Raw genomic sequence first — 16294 nt, forward strand, 5'->3', positions numbered from 1 at the left:
TAAGTACCACCATAATGACAACATTAAATACAGTAGTGTAGTAGACCTAAGTATTTATTAAGTACCACCATGATGACAACATTAAATACAGTAGTGCAGTAGACCTAAGTATTCATTAAGTACCACCATCATGACAACATTAAATACAGTAGTGTAGTAGACCTAAGTATTCATTAGGTACCACCATAATGACAACATACAGTAGTGCAGTAGACCTAAGTATTCATTAAGTACCACCATAATGACAACATTACATACAGTAGTGTAGTAGACTTCAGTACTCATTAAGTACCACCATAATGACAACATTAAATACAGTAGTGCAGTAGACCTAAGTATTCATTAAGTACCACCATCATGACAACATTAAATACAGTAGTGTAGTAGACCTAAGTATTCATTAGGCACCACCATAATGACAACATACAGTAGTGCAGTAGACCTAAGTATTCATTAAGTACCACCATGATGACAACATTAAATACAGTAGTGTAGTAGACCTAAGTATTCATTAAGTACCACCATAATGACAACATTAAATACAGTAGTGTAGTAGACCTAAGTATTCATTAAGTACCACCATAATGACAACATTAAATACAGTAGTGTAGTAGACTTAAGTATTCATTAAGTACCACCATAATGACAACATACAGTAGAGTAGTAGACCTAAGTATTCATTAAGTACCACCATGATGACAACATTAAATACAGTAGTGTAGTAGACCTAAGTATTCATTAAGTACCACCATAATGACATTAAATACAGTAGTGTAGTAGACTTAAGTACTCATTAAGTACCACCATAATGACAACATACAGTAGAGTAGTAGACCTAAGTATTCATTAAGTACCACCATAATGACAACATTAAATACAGTAGTGTAGTAGACCTAAGTATTCATCAAGTACCACCATAATGACAACATTAAAATAATGTAGTGTAGCAGACCCAAGTATTCATTAAGTACCACCATAATGACAACATTACATACAGTAGTGTAGTAGACCTAAGTATTCATTAAGTACCACCATAATGACATTAAATACAGTAGTGTAGTAGACCTAAGTATTCATTAAGTACCACCATGATGACAACATTAAATACAGTAGTGTAGTAGACCTAAGTATTCATCAAGTACCACCATAATGACAACATTAAAATAATGTAGTGTAGTAGCGCTAAGTACTCATTAAGTACCACCATAATGACAACATTAAATACAGTAGTGTAGTACACCTAAGTATTCATTAAGTACCACCATGATGACAACATTAAATACACTAGTGTAGTAGACCTAAGTATTCATTAAGTACCACCATAATGACATTAAATACAGTAGTGTAGTAGACTTAAGTACTCATTAAGTACCACCATAATGACAACATACAGTAGAGTAGTACACCTAAGTATTCAATAAGTACCACCATAATGACAACATTAAATACAGTAGTGTAGTAGACCTAAGTATTCATTAAGTACCACCATAATGACAACATTAAATACAGTAATGTAGTAGACCTAAGTATTCATTAAGTACCACCATGATGACAACATTAAATACAGTAGTGTAGTAGACCTAAGTATTCATTAAGTACCACCATAATGACAACATACAGTAGAGTAGTAGACCTAAGTATTCATTAAGTGCCACCATGATGACAACATTAAATACAGTAGTGTAGTAGACCTAAGTATTCATTAAGTACCACCATAATGACATTAAATACAGTAGTGTAGTAGACTTAAGTACTCATTAAGTACCACCATAATGACAACATACAGTAGAGTAGTAGACCTAAGTATTCATTAAGTACCACCATAATGACAACATTAAATACAGTAGTGTAGTAGACCTAAGTATTCATCAAGTACCACCATAATGACAACATTAAAATAATGTAGTGTAGTAGACCCAAGTATTCATTAAGTACCACCATAATGACAACATTAAATACAGTAGTGTAGTAGACCTAAGTATTCATTAAGTACCACCATAATGACAACATTAAAATAATGTAGTGTAGTAGCCCTAAGTATTCATTAAGTACCACCATAATGACAACATTAAATACAGTAGTGTAGTAGACCTAAGTATTCATTAAGTACCACCATGATGACAACATTAAATACAGTAGTGTAGTATACCTAAGTATTCATTAAGTACCACCGTAATGACATTAAATACAGTAGTGTAGTAGACTTAAGTACTCATTAAGTACCACCATAACGACAACATACAGTAGAGTAGTAGACCTAAGTATTTATTAAGTACCACCATAATGACAACATTAAATACAGTAGTGTAGTAGACCTAAGTATTCATTAAGTACCACCATGATGACAACATTAAATACAGTAGTGTAGTAGACCTAAGTATTCATTAAGTACCACCATAATGACATCATTAAATACAGTAGTGTAGTAGACCTAAGTATTTATTAAGTACCACCATAATGACAAGATTAAATACAGTAGTGTAGTAGACCTAAGTATGCATGAAAAAAAAGGCAGAGGTTTTATTTAACAATATATTTAACCTAAATTCCGGACTATAAGCTGCTAACTTTTTCCTACACTTTGGACCCTGCAGCTCATAAAATTCCGAGGCTATTTTATTAATTTTTCTTCGTTGGCCGCCATTATGAAAATAGTTAAAAACAAAAACAAACACTGCAAAAGTTATGGTGGTACTTAATGAATACTTAGGTCTACCACACTACTGTATTTAATGTTGTCATTATGGTGGTACTTAATGAATACTTAGGTCTACTACACTACTGTATTTTAATGTTGTCATTATGGTGGTACTTAATGAATACTTAGGTCTACTACACTACTGTATTTAATGTTGTCATTATGGTGGTACTTAATGAATACTTAGGTCTACTACACTACTGTATTTAATGTTGTCATTATGGTGGTACTTGATGAATACTTAGGTCTACTACACTACTGTATTTAATGTTGTCATTATGGTGGTAGTTAATGAATACTTAGGTCTATTACTCTACTGTATGTTGTCAATATGGTGGTACTTAATGAGTACTTAAGTCTACTACACTACTGTATTTAATGTCATTATGGTGGTACTTAATGAATACTTAGGTCTACTACACTACTGTATTTAATATTGTCATTATGGTGGTACTTAATGAATACTTAGGTCTACTACACTACTGTATTTAATGTTGTTATTATGGTGGTACTTAATGAATACTTAGGTCTACTACACTACTGTATTTAATGTTGTCATTATGGTGGCACTTAATGAATACTTAGGTCTACTACACTACATTATATTAATGTTGTCATTATGGTGGTACTTAATGAATATTTAGGTCTACTACACTACATTATTTTAATGTTGTCATTATGGTGGTACTTAATGAATACTTAGGTCTACTACACTACTGTATTTAATGTTGTCATTATGGTGGCACTTAATGAATACTTAGGTCTACTACACTACATTATATTAATGTTGTCATTATGGTGGTACTTAATGAATACTTAGGTCTACTACACTACTGTATTTAATATTGTCATTATGGTGGCACTTAATGAATACTTAGGTCTACTACACTACATTATATTAATGTTGTCATTATGGTGGTACTTAATGAATATTTAGGTCTACTACACTACATTATTTTAATGTTGTCATTATGGTGGTACTTAATGAATACTTAGGTCTACTACACTACATTATATTAATGTTGTCATTATGGTGGTACTTAATGAATACTTAGGTCTACTACACTACTGTATTTAATATTGTCATTATGGTGGCACTTAATGAATACTTAGGTCTACTACACTACATTATATTAATGTTGTCATTATGGTGGTACTTAATGAATATTTAGGTCTACTACACTACATTATTTTAATGTTGTCATTATGGTGGTACTTAATGAATACTTAGGTCTACTACACTACTGTATTTAATGTTGTCATTATGGTGGTACTTAATGAATACTTAGGTCTACTACACTACTGTATTTAATGTTGTCATTATGGTGGTACTTAATGAATACTTAGGTCTACTACACTATTGTATTTAATGTTGTCATTATGGTGGTACTTAATGAATACTTAGGTCTACGACACTACTGTATGTTGTCATTATGGTGGTACTTAATGAATACTTAGGTCTACTACACTACTGTATGTTGACATTATGGTGTTTTCTGAGGTGATTCAGAGTATTTCTAGTCACATGACCTTGTGTCCTATCTCTCCATCACCTCCTTCATGTCTCCCTGCTCACGCTCTCAGATGGAAGTCTTTTCACCGGCACCGTGACCGACTTCCTGGCCATCGATGCCGTGATCTACCGCAGCCTGGGGGACAGCCCCGCCCTACGCACGGTCAAACACGACTCCAAGTGGTTCCGAGGTACCTTTTTCCCGTCGGACCCAACACCATCAGACGTGTCAGAGAAGAAAGCACATGTGGGTGGAGCAGCAGGCAACACCACATCGTTCCTGCCTGGTTCTGTGCACCATGAGATTGAGTGCAAAGATCAACAGACTATATTTCACACAGAGAATATGCTACAAAGACAACATATTTGATGTTCAAACTCATAAACCTTTTTTTTTGCTAATAATCATTAACTTTAGAATTTGATGCCAGCAACACGTGACAAAGAAGTTGGGAAAGGTGGCAATAAATACTGATCAAGTGGAGGAATGCTCATCAAACACTTATTTGGAACATCCCACAGGTGTGCAGGCTAATTGGGAACAGGTGGGTCCCATGATTGGGTATAAAAACAGCTTCCCCAAAAAAATGCTCAGTCTTTCACAAGAAAGGATGGGGCGAGGTACACCCCTTTGTCCACAACTGCGTGAGCAAATAGTCAAACAGTTTAAGAACAACATTTCTCAAAGTGCAATTGCAAGAAATTTTGGGATTTCAACATCTACGCTCCGTAATATCATCAAAAGGTTCAGAGAATCTGGAGAAATCACTCCACGTAACCAACATTGAACGACCGTGACCTTCCATCCCTCAGACGGCACTGTATCAAAAACCGACATCAATCTCTAAAGGATATCACCACATGGGCTCAGGAATACTTCATAAAACCACTGTCACTAAATACAGTTCGTCGCTACATCTGTAAGTGCAAGGTAAAGCTCTCCTATGCAAAGCAAAAGCCGTTTATCAACAACATCCAGAAACGCCGCCGGCTTCTCTGGGCCCGAGATCATCTAAGATGGACTCCTCAAAGTGGAAAAGTGTTCTCTGGTCTGACAAATCCACATTTCAAATTGTTTTTGGAAATATTCGACATTGTGTCATCCGGACCAAAGGGGAAGCGAACCATCCAGGCAGTTATCGACGCAAAGTTGAAAAGCCAGCATCTGTGATGGTATGGGGGTGCATTAGTGCCCAAGGCATGGGTAACTTACACATCTGTGAAGGCACCATTAATGCTGAAAGGTACATACAGGTTTTGGAACAACATAGCGCCGTCTTATTCATGGACGCCCCTGCTTATTTCAGCAAGACAATGCCAAGCCACATTCAGCACGTTTTACAACAGCGTGGCTTTGTAAAAAAAGAGTGCGGATACATTCCTAGCCCGCCTGCAGTCCAGACCTGTCTCCCATGGAAAATGTGTGGTGTATTATGAAGCGTAAAATAAGAGAACCCGGACTGTTAAAGGACTGAAGCTCTACATAAAACAAGAATGGGAAAGAATCCCACTTTCAAAGCTTCAACAATTAGTTTCCTCAGTTCCCAAACGTTTATTGAGTGTCGTTAAAAGAAAAAGTGATGTAACACAGTGGTGAACATGCCCTTTCCCAACTACTTTGGCACGTGTTGCAGCCGTGAAATTCCAAGTTAATTATTATTTGCAATAAAATGCTTCATCTTTTCTAACATATTTATTTCCCTCTAGGCATTAAAAGTCATGTACCGCATGCAATTGCATATTTTTTTTAAATTCAATATTCATTTCAATCAATTATCAAAATGTTACCTCATCTTGTATTCCAAAAATGTTTTGTTTTTTTGTTAAGATAAAGATAAATACTGTACTTGAATATCTGCTTGACTTATATCAAAACAAATGATCAATCAAATTGTAGACTGTGAAATTGAAAATAGTTTTTTTTACCGTAAAATCAACTTTGGTACTGTTTTTTTTTCCATATACAGTAAGACACTAAAACATAAAAAATTAACAATAATAACATTAAAACAACAAGATTTTACGAAAAAAAAAAAAAAACTGGCAGCTCTATTGTATGAATTTGTCACGACGGGGTCTTCACTTACTGCGGGGTCGTGCTCCCATAAAGGCAAACGGATGACTCTGGACAGGACTTGCAGGTAGGAACATGATTTAATTTTAAGAAAGACTCAACAAGGAACAAAACAGAAAACAACGCAATTGCACACGGAAGCTCAGGCCAAACTTAGGGCAGGAAACATGAACTAAAGACATGAAACCTCACTAAACTAAACTGGGGCATGAAACAAACAGCATTAACTATGGCACAGAACAAACACGAAACTGTGGCATGAAACCAATAATGACGCCAGGCCGACTGACTGGCACAGGCAGGCTTAAATAAAGTCTCTTGATTGGAAACAGGTGTGTGGCCCGAAACTAATACGCAACCATGGCAACCAAAACGAACAAGAGTGCACAAAAAACAGGAACTAAAAAACAACCATGGCAACCAAAACTAACAAGAGTGCACAAAAAACAGGAACTAGCACACAACCATGGCAACCAAAACGAACAAGAGTGCACAAAAAACAGGAACTGACGGAGTCCAAAACTGACATAACATAACAAAACCATGATCCGGACCACAGATCATGACAGAATTTTATTGCTAAAAACAGTGGCAGTGTTTCTCCATTCCATTTATTTATATGTTGTAAAAAAAAAATAAAACTAAAAAAACAACACTGCTTTCATTATAAAATTATGGTGATTGAGCTGCCAGTTTTTAACGCTTAAGGCCCAAGCTGTTTGTTTACATGCTTTTTTTAAAATTATTATTTCTCTTTGCTATTTGGGCTCATTGGACCCTAATTAGAATAAAATCTAAAAATCATCTTTTGATATGATGTACTTAGTCCATAAGTACACAAACGTGTACTTCGTGTTTAGTGACATGCTAATTCAGATTTTTAACACTTTTTCCCCCAAATTCCATTGTATGTTATACTCTTCTGACACCACCAGATGGCAGTATCAGTGTCCACATAAGTGGCCATAAGACCCCAATTCAGTAGTGTACACCATTTTGGAAATAAGAGCTAAAAGGTACTGTCCACGCATGTGGCCACTAAGCCTTTAGAGGTTTTAAAGTAAAATTTCAAGATTTTTTTTGCAGCTTATGTAAAAAAATATATATTAATGTATTATTGGCCTCATACCGGTTGGACGTGCCCTAAACGGAGGTGTTCGGGTGGCATCCTGACCAGATCCTCTCCATGTGAAGGAGCAGCGGCTTTACTTTGAGCTCCTCCCGGATGGCAGAGCTTCTCCCCCTATCTCTAAGGGAGAGCCCCGCCACCCGGCGCAGGAAACTCACTTGGGCCGCTTGTACCCAAGATCTTTTCCTTTGGGTCATAACCCAAAGCTCATGACCATAGGTGAGGATGGGAACGTGGATCGACCGGTAAATTGAGAGCTTTGCCTTCCGGCTCAGCTCCTTCTTCACCACAACGGATCGATACAGCGTCCGCATTAGTAAAGACGCCGCACCGATCCGCCTGTCGACCTCATGATCCACTCTTCCTTCACTCATGAACAAGACTCCGAGGTACTTGAACTCCTCCACTTGGGGCAGGGTCCTGGGATGGCACTCCACCCTTTTAAATATAATCTGAACGCTTCTGGGGATTACCTTTTTGCCGAACAGCCAAAAGAAAACAATCAAATTATGTCCGTACATAAATACGTAAATAAAAACAAATTTTCCTCCACATTTAAGTGTCTCCAACCCGTGTCTACTTGTCCGTGGTCTCTCCTGGTCCTGATTGTGGAATGCGCCACAATAATCCATTCAAATTCTCTAACCCTCCCAGTTCAAATTGGCATCGCAGTTCTACTTCCTGTTGACAACCTTAATTGGAATTCATGAAACTGAATTGGAATTTGGTAGACGTCCTCAAGGGCCTGAATTTGCGACCTCGGACCTGATGAATGGACAAAAATGTACCTGCAGAGTCCTGGCTATCAGAAGTTCACCGGTTCTGTGCCCCAATTCTTGTGTCCAGAGCGCCGCACTGCGGGACCCCTCCCAGTGGGGTTCCGTTACGTAATTATCTTTAAGACAGAGTGAAACATTTAGGTTCTGTCCTGGGCATGATCTTAAAGTGCATCCGGCAGTGGAGGATCCTCTAAGGGGTCTTGGGGCACAAGGAGGTTAACCCCTTTACTACTGTTACCCCAGGTGGCCCTTGGCAAAGGCCTAGTACCTAACTGCCCCCTAGCCAGGGATACGGTGAAGACCTCCACAGCAGAGCAGGTGGAAGACGGTAGATGTAAGAACTACCATAACGGTTGCGATGACGGAAGAAGGCAGTTATGGGGAAATAACGACCCAAGACCTCAAAAGGTTGAGGATGATTGCTAATGCTATGGAGCGTCACAACGGCTGGTATGGCGGAAGGTTGCAGCAGAAAAGGGTACCCAGTTCAATCAATCAATCAATGTTTATTTATATAGCCCCAAATCACAAATGTCTCAAAGGACTGCACAAACCATTACGACTACAACATCCTCGGAAGAACCCACAAAAGGGCAAGGAAAACTCACACCCAGTGGGCAGGGAGAATTCACATCCAGTGGGACGCCAGTGACAATGCTGACTATGAGAAACCTTGGAGAGGACCTCAGATGTGGGCAACCCCCCCCCCCCTCTAGGGGACCGAAAGCAATGGATGTCGAGCGGGTCTAACATGATACTGTGAAAGTTCAATCCATAGTGGCTCCAACACAGCCGCGAGAGTTCAGTTCAAAGCGGATCCAAGACAGGAGCGAGAGTCCCGTCCACAGGAAACCATCTCAAGCGGAGGCGGATCAGCAGCGTAGAGATGTCCCCAACCGATACACAGGCGAGCGGTCCATCCTGGGTCTCAACTCTGGACAGCCAGTACTTCATCCATGGTCATCGGACCGGACCCCCTCCACAACATATGTTGCTCCAAAACCTGTATGTACCTTTCAGCATTAATGGTGCCTTCACAGATGTGTAAGTTACCCATGCCTTGGGCACTAATGCACCCCCATACCATCACACATGCTGGCTTTTCAACTTTGTGTCGATAACAGTCTGGATGGTTCGCTTCCCCTTTGGTCCGGATGACACAATGTCCAATATTTCCAAAAACTATTTAAAATGTGGCCTCGTCAGACTAGAGAACACTTTTCCACTTTGCATCAGTCCATCTTAGATGATCTCGGGCCCAGAGAAACCGGCAGCGTTTCTGGATGTTGTTGATAAATGGCTTTCGCTTTCGCCAGTACTTCATCCATGGTCATCGGACCGGACCCCCTCCACAAGGGAGGGGGGGACATAGGAGAAAGAAAAGAAGCGGCAGATCAACAGGTCTAAAAAAGGAGGTCTATTTAAAGGCTAGAGTATACAGATGAGTTTTAAGGTGAGACTTAAATGCTTCTACTGAGGTAGCATCTCGAACTGTTACCGGGAGGGCATTCCAGAGTACTGGAGCCCGAACGGAAAACGCTCTATAGCCCGCAGACTTTTTTTTGGGCTCTAGGAATCACTAATAAGCCAGAGTCTTTTGAACGCAGATTTCTTGCCGGGACATATGGTACAATACAATCGGCAAGATAGGCTGGAGCTAGACCGTGTAGTATTTTATACGTAAGTAGTAAAACCTTAAAGTCACATCTTAAGTGCACAGGAAGCCAGTACAGGCGTAATATGATCAAACTTTCTTGTTCTTGTCAAAAGTCTAGCAGCCGCATTTTGTACCAACTGTTGTCTTGGACTCCATGCCACTGGTCCCTGACCTGGATCTGTCAAGGATCGTGTGGTGACTGGTCTGTGCAGCACTCTCCCCACGTTAAACTAAGTCACGCACAGGCATCCTCCATAAAGGGATACCCCCCCTACCAGGATGATCGTCATATTCGCTTCGAGTGACCGCCGATGATGATGATGATGACATTCAGGTTTTTGGACTCTGCACGTTAGACTTGTTGTGGGGGAGAGGCACTAAACAAGACTCCAGCAAGTCAAAGGTGGCACAGAGTTGGGTGAATAATATCCCTTCTCTTGTCCACGGTGATGGATTAAAGAGGATATGAATATTCGATGAGCGAGTCAGAACTACCTTCAAGGAAGAACCATCAAGGTTGCGCTCTCTGTTCAATCTTCTTCATCTGTACCCCAGGGATCAAGTTTTCAGCCCATTGCTATTCTCCATCGGCATAGATGTGGGACAGTATTCCTGTATGCGGACGAATCCGCCATCTTCGCACCTACAACAATTTTAAATGTACCGGAGGTAGTTGCAGACCCGGAGAACATCGGAAAGTGGGCTGACACCTGGATCGTCACTTTCCAGCCCAACAAGTGCATGTCTGGTCTTGTTGTCCTCGTCCGGACAGAAGGGTGACGGCAGTGCGGCTGGATTAAAAGTTCCATCCATCCATCCATCTTCTTCCGCTTATCCGAGGTCGGGTCGCGGGGGAAACAGTCTAAGCAGGGAAACCCAGACTTCCCTTTCCCCAGCCACTTCGTCTAGCTCTTCCCGGGGGATCCCGAGGCGTTCCCAGGCCAGCCGGGAGACATAGTCTTCCCAACGTGTCCTGGGTCTTCCCCGTGGCCTCCTACCGGTTGGACGTGCCCTAAACACCTCCCTAGGGAGGCGTTCGGGTGGCATCCTGACCAGATGCCCGAACCACCTCATCTGGCTCCTCTCCATGTGGAGGAGCAGCGGCTTTACTTTGAGCTCCTCCCGGATGGCAGAGCTTCTCACCCTATCTCTAAGGGAGAGCCCCGCCACCCGGCGTTGGAAACTCATCTCGGCCGCTTGTACCCGTGATCTTATCCTTTCGGTCATGACCCAAAGCTCATGACCATAGGTGAGGGTGGGAACGTAGATCGACCGGTAAATTGAGAGCTTTGCCTTCCAGCTCAGCTCCTTCTTCACCACAACGGATTGGTACAACGTCCGCATTACTGAAGACGCCGCACCGATCTCACGATCCACTCTTCCCTCACTCGTGAACAAGACTCCTAGGTACTCGAACTCCTCCACTTGGGGATTAAAAGTTGCATTGTTCCAAGCGAGTGTCATTATACAGGACTGCAGTTCCTGGAGGAGGTCAAGTCAAAAATTAGGCACTCCTAACTTGGAGAAGCCAAACCATCAGTTGTATATTCCTCCTTCTTGTCTCTGGGTGTGTGCTAGGTCAGGACCGCACACCCTGACCATAAAATTAGATATTTGTGTGCAAGTGTCTGGGAAGACAACAGAGGCAGGTCCTATTTTAGATACTGGCATTAAGCTAAACATTTAGTCTCTTCTCACAGATAGGGCCATCACCTTTGCATACCAAGGTCAAATGTCATTGCCCTTTCTTCCGCAAGAACTTATCCAATCCACACACAAATGTGAATACTAAAGGGCCCTATGTTATTTTGAGCCCAAACTGAAATACCTACTAGTTCAACTAGTGGTTTTGCATTCGCCCAGATGAATATAAACATTCACCATATGCAAAACATAGTATGAGTTAACTCATTCACTTCACTATAATCCTGTCCCGGAAGAGGAATCAATCCCGTCCAGGTTTATTCTCCAGGACCACTAAAATCGGGCTCTGCGAACTGATAGAGGTCCTGGATCTTTGTATTGACTCCAAACTAACGTGGTCCAAGATCTGCAAACGTGCTGAGCAACGTCTCGGAGCGTTACGTAAGCTGGCCGACAAGATTGACGCTAAAGGCAGAGCTAACATCAGGAGCATTATGGAGTACCCCCGCCTAGCCTGGAGGAATGCTGCGCAGACAACTCTTAGGCAGCTCGGCATCATCCGAAAAAAAGGGCTTTTAAAATCATTGCCGTGGACGAGGACTATGCCCTACAGAAGTTTGTCATCAGCAAGCAGTTGCAGCAACAACCGCCCTGTCGGAGCTGTCCTGTGGATCTTAAAGCACTGCTACCCCCAGCCCACATCTCAGGTCGTAGCACCCGGAGGGTACCACCAAGCCATGCCCTGGAAATCCCGAAGTCAAACACCTCTCCACTCCCCAATTACAATGTGGAACAGTCTTCTTCTTCTTCTTCTTTCATGTAACGTCAGATGTCCAACTCATTGTCGCGTAGCCATACCCGCATCTCTGGTCCCAGGTGGAAGAGGCTGGCTTCCATATAAGGGGCAGATGTTAATTATATGGTCGGCGGTCTGCTTAGGGTCGCCGCACCCGCATGCCGCACTGTCCGCCAAGCCCCACGTCTTCATTGATGACCCAAAGCGATTGACCCCAGTCCGTAGACGGTTCAGCTTGGTCCATTGCCAGCGTGGTAGGTCGTCTCCTACGATGGCACCATATCCTGGATCCCAAATGTAGCGGTGGACTCGGGAGGGCTGGGCCGACTCCCACACCTGCTTCCAAGCTCTGCAGATGTCCTCAGAGGTGGAGTTGAGCATCTCTTGTGCTGCCTTGTTGTAGGGGTGACGGGATTTGAGTCTGCTCGGAGGTGCTGGTGTTACTATGGTGTTTTGCAAGATGTGCCAGTCATATTTTTCCCGTCGGAAGCCGGCCGGTGCTATTCCCGTGTGGACCGGCAGGAGGGACACAAGGGTCGGCTTCAAGCATCCAGTTATTATCGGGAGGGAGGTATTAACAGCCAGGTCGACCTTTCTCGCATGAGGGCTTCTGCTCCAGACCGGGCTGCAGTATTCCGCGGCAGAGAAGACCAGGGCTTGGGTGGATATTCGCAGCATATTAGCGAAGGCTCCCAAGGTTGTTCCAGCCTTCCCCGTGTGGTTGTTGGAGACATTACATCAAGCGGTATTCAATCCTTTAAGAAATGGCTAAACCAACACCTCCTCAGTTTGGGACTGTTAACCCCTTAAAGATCAAAGACTTTTACTCAAACATAGAGTTCATATATACCTCAGAGTAAATGCAGATCAGTGATCGGTTCTTTGACTGTGTTTTCTTCAACTTGTACTCCAAAAGCGACAATGGAAATGCGACTGACTGTATGATTGCTTTTTCTCTTAACGCAGAGCCCTACTTTGTGAGCGCCATGGAGTGGGGGCCTCATATTTATTTTTTCTTCAGAGAAATGGCAATGGAGTTTCACCATCTGGAGAAGGTTCTTTACCGCCCTATGCCCATCTCTCCCTTCGTTACCACGCCTTTACTGGAACGTGCTGTCCCGGGTTATTCCAGGTGATGGTGTCCCGTGTGGCCCGGGTCTGCAAGTCGGACCTGGGTGGCTCTCAGCGAGTCCTGGAGAAGCAGTGGACCACCTTCCTGAAGGCTCGGCTCAACTGCTCCGTCCCGGGAGACTCGCACTTTTACTTCAACCTCCTCCACGCCACCAGCGGCATCATCCGCATGCGAGGCCGAGATGTCATCCTGGGTCTCTTCTCCACGCCCCCCAACAGGTACCAGGACAGGTACTATGCACACACAAAGATTGTTCTCATCTCCGTCCTCTGCGTCCGCCAGCATTCCCGGGTCTGCCGTGTGTGTGTTTGACATGCAGCAGCTGGCCCATGCCTTCGAGGGACGCTTCAAAGAGCAGAAATCCCCAGAGTCCATTTGGACTCCGGTACCAGACGAGGTAGTCCCTAGACCGAGGTATGCCTACACAGCATTTGTGAGCTCGCACGGATTTTTATCCACTATCTCTTGTTTTTCCAGACCTGGAGGATGCGCGGTCCAGGGATCCAGATTTAGTACGTCCACCACGCTGCCAGACGAGGTATTAAACTTTGTGAAAACCCACCCTCTGATGGACGAGACGGTGCCGCTGCTGGGGCACAGACCGTGGGTGGTCAAGACAATGGGACGGTACTGCGACAGAATGCTTTTTAGTAAGAAATAGATTTTATTGAGCCACTTGGAGTAAATGTGTTTCCCCCGGTCGATTCGTCTTCGCAGGTACCAGTTGACGGCTATGGTGGTGGACACAGAAGCCGGCCCCCACAGGAACCGTACAGTTCTGTTCCTGGGCTCCACCCGAGGGACCATTCTCAAGTTCCTAATGACTCCCAGTGATCCGGTGTCCCACAGCAGTGTCTTCCTGGAGGAGGTGGAGGGTTTCAACCCGGACAAGTGAGTAGGAGGAAAGAGATTTTTGTCCTTGAGCTCAGATCGATGGCACCTCTTGGCAGAGAGCTCGGTTATACGCCGTGGGTTTAAAAAGACGTTTTAACTGGGAGAGCTGCCACCGCGCTCCTGCTTTGTTGTATTTTCACTTTCGCCGCGTTTACACGGTGCGTAAAACCTGCCTTTGATGCGCTTTATTTCCGTGTCGCGGTTTGTGTAAATGACAAACCCAGAACAAGAGGCAGAGATCAAAGCCCGACAAAGGCAGGACCGGATGCAAAGACACTAGGACGGTCCTGATACCACGTTTTCGCTTCCAAGACGATACCGATATTTATAGCCGAGACTGATATTGATCAGCAGGACTCATACATACTTAAGTTATTTTATAGTTTAGAATCGGGATGTAATGATACGAACATTTCATGGAAACGAGACGAAGATTTCATGTTTGGGCCAGTGTTTGTTTGGCTGTTTGTTAGCAACATAACTGAAAAAGTTATGGATGTGTTTTGGTGACATGTTCAAGAACTGTCAGGAACAAAACAATTCCACTTATCTTCTACAAACACACTTCGCCAGCATGATTCCTCTTTTCCTTCACTTTACGGCATACCGGGTCCTCACTTTGCCGGTCCCGTCCTAAGCGGAGGATCTTGGGCACCACAGTTCGTTACAATAAACAATAGACCCTTAGGTATTTTTTACGTGTGAATAATATCATATAATGTAAATAATATAAATACAGTCGATTATACTGCAATTATTCTCATGTGAATAATATAAATACGGTCTATTATACAGCATTATTCACATGTGAATAATATATATAAATAGAGTCTATTAAACAGCATTATTCAGATGTGAATATAATGAATACAGTCTATTATATAGTATTATTTACATATGAATAATGTAAATACAGTCTATTATACAGCATTATTCACATGTGAATAATATAAATACAGTCTATTATTCACATGTGAATAATGTAAATATAGTCTATTATACAGCATTATTCACATGTGAATAATATCAATACAGTCTATTATACAGCATTATTCACATGTGAATAATATAAATACAGTCTATTATACAGTATTATTTACATGTGAATAATGTAAATATAGTCTATTATAAAGCATTATTTCTTTGTGAATAATATCAATACAGTCTATTATACAGCATTATTCACATGTGAATAATATAAATACAGTCTATTATACAGCAGTATTCACATATGAATAAAATAATATAATGTAAATAATATAAATACAGTCTCTTATACAGCATTATTCACATGTGAATGATATAAATGCAGTCTATTATACAGCATTATTCACATGTGAATAATATAAATACAGTCTATTATACAGCATTATTCACATGTGAATAATATCAATACAGTCTATTATACAGCATTATTCACATGTGAATAATATAAATACAGTCTATTATACAGCAGTATTCACATATGAATAAAATAATATAATGTAAATAATATAAATACAGTCTATTATACAACATTATTCACGTGTGAATAATATACAGTCTCTTATACAGCAGTATTCACATGTGAATAAAATAATATAATGTAAATAATATAAATACAGTCTATTATACAGCATTATTCACATGTGAATAATGTAAATACAGTCTATGATACATTTAAGTACAGTCAACAAGGAACATATATGCATTATACAAAAAACCCTAACCTGCTTTCTTACTAACCGTCTGGACGGTATGGACTTATGTTGTCTTTAAACTGAAGTGGAGTGGTACTTGTTTTGTTTTGGTGACACCCGGTGGCCACAGTAATCCAGGAGGTTAGGCTCATGATGACAATAAGTTGAATGATGCGGACACGTTTGTTACTGGATACTTTGTAACAACTTTTTCACTTCCGACACGATACCGATATCGGAGGCCTGGGGTGCAGGGCCGATGCCGATATTAATCCGATACGATGTCTAGGTTTGATCGA

At 41.6% G+C, this 16294-nt stretch overlaps 1 protein-coding gene and 1 long non-coding RNA gene across 2 annotated transcripts in view; one reads left to right on the forward strand and one right to left on the reverse strand.

Annotated features, from left to right (window-relative positions):
• Positions 1-16294, reverse strand: part of LOC133568043 (uncharacterized) — a 216129-nt gene that overhangs the window by 97644 nt on the left and 102191 nt on the right. The gene's annotated exons all lie outside the window — the stretch shown is intronic.
• Positions 1-16294, forward strand: part of sema6ba (sema domain, transmembrane domain (TM), and cytoplasmic domain, (semaphorin) 6Ba) — a 69887-nt gene that overhangs the window by 37737 nt on the left and 15856 nt on the right. The window contains exons 7-12 of the mRNA XM_061919750.1: positions 4283-4402; positions 13257-13345; positions 13423-13640; positions 13705-13836; positions 13900-14049; positions 14140-14313. Of these exons, the coding sequence (XP_061775734.1) occupies positions 4283-4402; positions 13257-13345; positions 13423-13640; positions 13705-13836; positions 13900-14049; positions 14140-14313 (883 nt within the window). The remainder of the gene's footprint in view (positions 1-4282; positions 4403-13256; positions 13346-13422; positions 13641-13704; positions 13837-13899; positions 14050-14139; positions 14314-16294) is intronic.

This window comes from Nerophis ophidion, linkage group LG14 (genome assembly GCF_033978795.1).
Source record: "Nerophis ophidion isolate RoL-2023_Sa linkage group LG14, RoL_Noph_v1.0, whole genome shotgun sequence".
NCBI lineage: Eukaryota > Metazoa > Chordata > Actinopteri > Syngnathiformes > Syngnathidae > Nerophis > Nerophis ophidion.